Genomic DNA, 6,310 nt, shown 5'->3' with positions numbered 1-6,310 from the left:
CTGAAAGTATATTCATTTTGCTACAAAACGTTTGCAATACCCAGAAGCAAGTATATATAATTTTGGTCAGTATAAAATTTTGAATGGATTTAAGCATGTTCCATCCATCTATCCATCTGTCTGTTTGCCTGTCTGGCCGTCTGTGTAATACACACGCAGGTTAACACCCTGCGGACCTCAAAAATGCACTCCTCGATTGGTGTTAAGAACGGGTTAAATCGGCCAATACACAAGCCCACAGAATATCTTCGTCTTCAATAGCAAAGCAAAAAATATTCACAAAGTGGCTCTGCTTTCGACTATTTCGCTTACTCGGTGGCAAGGCATAGATTTAACTCCCTCAACCACCAATATTATTGCAGACACCTGCAGTTTATTAAATCCTCCCTGTTTGCTAATCCTAAATACTTTTTTAAGTTCGTTAATTCCAAAAGAAAAATCTCCATAAATCCCTCACATTTTTCTTTTAATGGCTCTGTTGCCGATTGCTCTAATTCCGATTTATCAGCAAACTACCCATATCCTATAACTAATTTGGTTTCAATTCCGAATGTGTTATTTCTGAAAATGACTTTTTTGAAGGGTTGAGCTGTCTTAAATAATGTTGTGCGCCTGGACCTGATGGAATAACATCAGGTGTACTTAATTCTTGCGCTGTCGAGTTATGTGGCGTTGTCTCAGGTTGAGTGTCTTGCCTAAGCTGTTCGAGCGAATTGTGACCCAGCATTGGGCCTTTACCATTAATTCGTGTATTTCTCCACACCAGCATGGCTTTCGGAAGGGAAGATCTACGTTGAACAATCTGTTAGACTTTACTTGTCATGTGGTTCAAAGCTGTTTCTAGCGGCTCTCGCACTGATGTCATATACATTGATTTTAGCAAAGTGTTTGATTTGGTTAACCATAAATTACTTATCTCGAAACTCCAAGCCTTTGGCTTCCCTTTCTATATCGTGAAATTGTGAAGCTCTTAGCCGCACAATTGATCATTCAGGGTTTTGTTGGATGACGTGAAACTGTTTTTTGCCTTTTCCGTAGAATCGCAATCACATCAGCTTCAAAGTGACTTGGATAATTTGGTTACATGGTGCTCTTTGAATCTTCTGCAGCTAAATCTAAATAAACGTAAGAAGCTTTCTTTCTCGAAAACGAAGTCATTCATTACTCAGTATTTCATTGATTGGCACAAGTTGGAGGACGTCCATTCGTTCACAGATTTAGGCGTTCTATTTGACCATATGTTACGTTTTAACTTGCATATTCAGCTCTCGATTAGCAAAGCTAGGTCCGCGATTGGTTTTATAAAGAGGTGGTCCAAAGAGCTTGACGACGATTACAAAAAGGATGTACATGTGCTTGGTCAGACTTATGCTCAAATATGCCTCTGTTGTGTGGTCTTCTTCATAGAGCTGCCATGTAGCCTCAAATGAATCTGTTCAAAAGCAATTCTTACTGTTTGCCCTTAGCAATTTGAGTTGGGACCCGATTGCGTCTCTTCCCGCTGATAAAAATAGGTTGCTTCTATTACCCTTACCGTCACTTGAGAAACATAGATTTGTTCTTGGGGTTTCTTAATCAAAATAATAAATGGTACTATTCACTCGCCCGCATTACTTGGTGAGATAAGCTTTAATGTCCCTAATCGCTTTTCTGGGCACTTTATCTTGATTAAGCTTAGTCTACGTAAATACAATTAAGAGCTGTTTCATCCGCTCAGAGTGATCTAAATAAATAATGTATTACTTATTCTCATTATCGAACTCTTTTAAAGTCTATTAAAGCAACTTTACTTAATATGCGCGATTTACCTACCTATACTTAAAGTAACATTTGATACTTAATGTCTTTTTTTTTTAATTTAAAATAACATTGTGTTGTTAAGGTGTCGGTTGCCAAGCTTATGCATGTTTGCAATGGTTCAGGGGTTTACTTGCAACCTGGATCTGTTCTTGTTGCGGGTGCGCTTCTGTGCTAGCTGTGTACATGCTTTTTTATATTTTTTCTTTTTTAGTTTTTCTCTCTTTTTATTTATTTATACATGAATTATTATTTTTTAACTTTTTAATATATTTTTAACTTACTTTGTTATTATTATTTTTCTTTTTATCTTCCTTTTTATTGTATACTCGTTTTTAAAACAATTAGTATAAGGCTTTCTTTTAAGAATTCAACTGTAATTTTCTTTATTTGAATTTCATGTATAAATGGGTAAAAATAAAGATAAATAAAAAAATAAGCACTTTCTCATATATAACATTTTGTCAACGGAAGCAATTCATTAAACTTATGGTACTTTATGAGAACGAGATCGATAATAACAACGATTTAACAATCAAGACGATATTAAACTTGTCATCTTGTCTTTTAAATACATAGCCAGGTATTCCAGAACTTTTATTCGTGAATCCAAATCTACGACTTTCGCGAATGGCACAACTTTACGGCCTTTCAGTTTGTTGAACACTACGGTATATATTCGCGCAAACTTATCATATCCTTATCGCAAATGATTTAAGATGTAAGCATCCGAATTTGAAAATTGCTGCAAGATAAGAATATTCTCAGTCTTACGTGGTTTCGGCTGCCATTATTATGTATGAAAAAAATAGGTGGAACGTAAGAATGCGCAGCCCATTTGTTCGTTGTGTTTTCGTAACAAATCTAAAAACGCCTTGAGAAATTCACCACTTTTTCTTCGGTATGGGGACAACGAAATTGTATGCATTTAGCCGTTTTGCGAAATGTTATGATATTATACCTTTTGTTTCTAATTAATCCCTGCTTATTATTTAATCCTCTTTTAAATGATGTCCTTGAGGGGTATTGAAATATATAAATCGTTTCGTCATTTAAAGCTCCCCTATAAGTCCCCAAGTAACGGGTTTTCCTTAAAATGGCGAAAGATGTTTATACTTAGATTTGAAACAAAGCATTAAAAATGACTAGTAGGGGGAACGGAACCTACTCATGGCGGCAATACCTCCCTGCCAATGAATAAGTTAAGAAAGCACATCTGCAAATAATTTAATTACGTTTCTATTTACACTTAAGATGCGATCTTCTCCCGCTTGTTCATAACAGGCATGCACATACAGTTCCGATAACTATTTATGTAGTTTTTGATGTTTTTTTAATGCTTTCCTTTTCTAAGTTACTTAAGATAATGCAGACGAATTCAATTTAACTGCAGTTTATTGTGTATACATAAAAAATGAGTAGGATCTGAAAAAATAAATTCATTCATTGTTAGCTTCAACAATGCGACATATAATTGGTACGTCCTGTATCTTGGTAGGATTTGAAAAAGAATTGGAATCAATGCACTGCTTAATAATGCGGGATTTAAATTTCTGCCATTGGCATGTGCTTAGAAAATCGGTAAACAATGATTGACGCGACGGTATTGTTGAGTCTAAATAGAAACGTCGACGTTGCCAAATGTTGCCCGGATTTTGTGGTTTCTCCAAAAGCCAAAAACGTGGCATTAACAGACATTGTACTGTTGTGCGCGCCATAATCACTCGATGTTCTAATTTTTCACCTAAACCAAATATGCCACCAGACGTTAGAGAGCCAACATCAATAAAGTGATTCTCTTGAGTTGTTTTAACCTAAAAAGGAAACAACGTTAAAAAAATCACATAAAAATCGCATGTTTAAACCATCTTCGACGCCCAAAATATTTACGTTTTTATTTGCGCGTTCCAATTCATCATTTAGATTTTCGGCCGTATAAAGTCCTCGTAGGTCGGTCAGTAAAGAGTATTGTGGAACTCTTACAAAACTCCTTTTGGATATTGTTGACGGTTGCATTTCAAGTAAGATGGGTTCAGTCTCTTCAGCTTCATATTCTTCTTCAGCAGCTTCTTGAATTTCTTGAGGTCTATGTTTTTTGCGCTTATGATGATGTTTGGGCTTGTTCGTATTTTTTACCACAGCCGCCGCTTCGTTAATGGTTCGTTTCGGGATTATAGATTCCGCAGACGAACGTCGCCTGGGCCCATTTTCAGTCAAGTATTTGAAACCATAATCATCTTCTTCCTCTCCCTCTTCATCCAACAGTTCAGAATAAATACTTGTTCTCGAAAGTTGGAAAGACTTTTTCTTCAACATACTAGATCTCGTTTGTAATTCACTCGACATTCTACTCCACCTATCTTCATATCCAATTTCCTGTTCTTCTTCGCTTTCGTCTTCATATTTAATTTCATATTCTTCGCCTGACTCAGTCCAAGACGATAATGATGATGACGAGCGTTCTTTAACTGGAGGTACACTATTTATAATTTTTTGACATCTAGCTTCAATTGTTTGCAAATCGGGCCTTTGCAACTAATGTAATATAAAAGTTTCGTAAAATAAAAAAGTTCAAGTTTCATTTAAGGTAGCTTTTAAATGTAACTCAATTATTTAATTGATATGATACAAGTCCTTATCCGTTTGAGAAATATTCATAGAAGGTGAAACACACTTGATAAACATTATTCTCGAAGACTATATTTGTCAGTTCGTCTCCGTTAGAATCACAAGTGCAAGCTCAAAGTTTAGAAACAGTACATTTTTATATACTATTATATAAAATTAAAGGGAAAATGTTGTATCATGATGTCTACTGTAATACAGCTGAGATTGCATAAATTTTAGCATTTAGGGTATATATGATCTTCTTTTAGCTTAAAATCAAGCCACAAGCACATATGCCATTATTATCGATATGAAAGCATTCTTACTCAGCTGAATATAATATTTTCCTTGCGAATATTGGAAACGTTTTGTGGGGTTAAGACTATCTGGTAAGCACGACGTAACGGACGGTGTTTATAAGATACAAGTTTATTAAACCAAGTTTTTAAAAATGTTAATAACCTTGATACATAAAAAAACAACTTTCCAAACACTGTATAAAATTTTGAATCTTTTTCTACATAGGTTCTGAATATTTAAAAAACCATTTAAGGCGGTAAGAACGGAAATTCACTAAGTAGCATTATCATTTAGATTCGTCAAATACTTACATCCATATTCGATTTTGTTTCATCGGATGCGATTAATTCATCAATATCATAGTCTTGTGTCTTGACATTTTCTACAATTGTCATTCTCATCACTTCAGCGCTCGCATCAGGGGTGAATATTGAGTTGGAATCCTTATCTATTTCAACTAGTTCGAAAAATTTAGAGCCCTTCTTTTCTGAAACCTATTATAGGGCACAAAAATATTCCAAATCCTTTAGCCGCCCCGTGTACATCTTATGTTAACTTACACGAATTTTTAAACATTGCAAAATCATACATTCGCCACTAATAACGAAATACGTGTAGTCGGCTTGTCCCTTATCCTCGTAGTATATGGTTTCCAGTGGATTAAATTCTTTTAAAGAACTCACTTTACAAGCGCTAATAAGCTGTACAAATTTTTATTTCTTTTCAAATTCATTTTGATGTTTTGTTCTGTACTTACTTGTTCCTTTGAGAAAAATTTAAAATAATCCAAGGCCAATATTATCGCTTTTCGTTGATTCCACTGTTTTGTCATTTCATCTCGAAGTATTTCATCGAAATCGTCTTCGAACAAAACGAGTAGTTCAACAACATCTGTGAAAATGTTATTCACTTGTGATAAAAGTTTAAAATGTTAATGCGAACGAAAGCAATGTATATTTGGAATAGTTTCCGAGACTGGTACGAAAAATATGCCAAGTTTATGCAGGTTTGTGTGCATCATAAAAACAACACGAAAACACAAATTCTTTTCACCCCAAAAAAACCCCTCCACCGGATAAAATCCATAGATTAAAAATTTAATTTTTAAACAAAACAAAACTTAATTCTTCGTTGCTTTAAGTTATGAGTAACAGTAACCTATAAAACGTTATCAAAAACATCAAACACTCACTCATATTACCTGCACCGTTCTTTTGCAGTAAAACGTAAACGATAATCAAAGCTATTGCATCGTTAGAAAAGGAGATAGGAAGCACTTCATAATATTTATAATATAATTTATCCATTAGCGTGCGAAGTAAACCAAATGATATGTTTATCTGAACGATAACACAGCGGAATGGTTATTAACTACAGTATAGCGAAATCGTCGGCAAAAACGTTTACCCAATCAAAAATTTGTAAAGCAGAGCAACACTAATTATAGACGTGACGAGCACGTTAGTTAAGATGTAATGTACTCTGCAAAAAAAGGCTAAAATTTTATGGTCGGGCAAGACCACCTTTTATAATAAGCGGCTTACAATATAATCTAACTTTCTTCCGTCATAACACATCAGAAATTATACCTCGATGCCATATAAAA

General features: G+C 34.7%; 1 protein-coding gene across 1 annotated transcript; it reads right to left on the bottom strand.

Annotated features, from left to right (window-relative positions):
- Positions 1–3,236: 3,236 nt before the first annotated feature.
- Positions 3,237–5,936, bottom strand: LOC119642569. The gene is made up of 6 exons (XM_038041749.1): positions 5,897–5,936; positions 5,462–5,595; positions 5,265–5,405; positions 5,016–5,198; positions 3,688–4,332; positions 3,237–3,611 (listed from the first exon to the last, which is right to left on the bottom strand). Exons 1-6 carry the CDS (start codon positions 5,898–5,900, stop codon positions 3,237–3,239), a joined length of 1,482 nt encoding a protein of 493 aa, XP_037897677.1. The 5' UTR covers positions 5,901–5,936.
- Between the last annotated feature and the right edge of the window lie 374 nt (positions 5,937–6,310).

The sequence above is a fragment of the Glossina fuscipes genome, unplaced genomic scaffold (genome assembly GCF_014805625.2).
Source record: "Glossina fuscipes isolate IAEA_lab_2018 unplaced genomic scaffold, Yale_Gfus_2 226, whole genome shotgun sequence".
NCBI classification, from domain to species: Eukaryota; Metazoa; Arthropoda; class Insecta; order Diptera; family Glossinidae; genus Glossina; species Glossina fuscipes.
The sequence above is the reverse complement of the archived record's forward strand: the minus strand, read 5'-3'. Positions and strand labels throughout refer to the sequence as shown.

What these genes read in the sequence shown, in the direction of transcription:
- LOC119642569 (XM_038041749.1), bottom strand. An exon ending in AATTTTTCTCAAAGGAACAA is followed by an intron (nt 5,406 to 5,461) that starts GTAAGTACAGAA and finishes AAATTTGTACAG; the next exon opens with CTTATTAGCGCTTGTAAAGT. An exon ending in TGGAACGCGCAAATAAAAAC is followed by an intron (nt 3,612 to 3,687) that starts GTAAATATTTTG and finishes TTTCCTTTTTAG; the next exon opens with GTTAAAACAACTCAAGAGAA.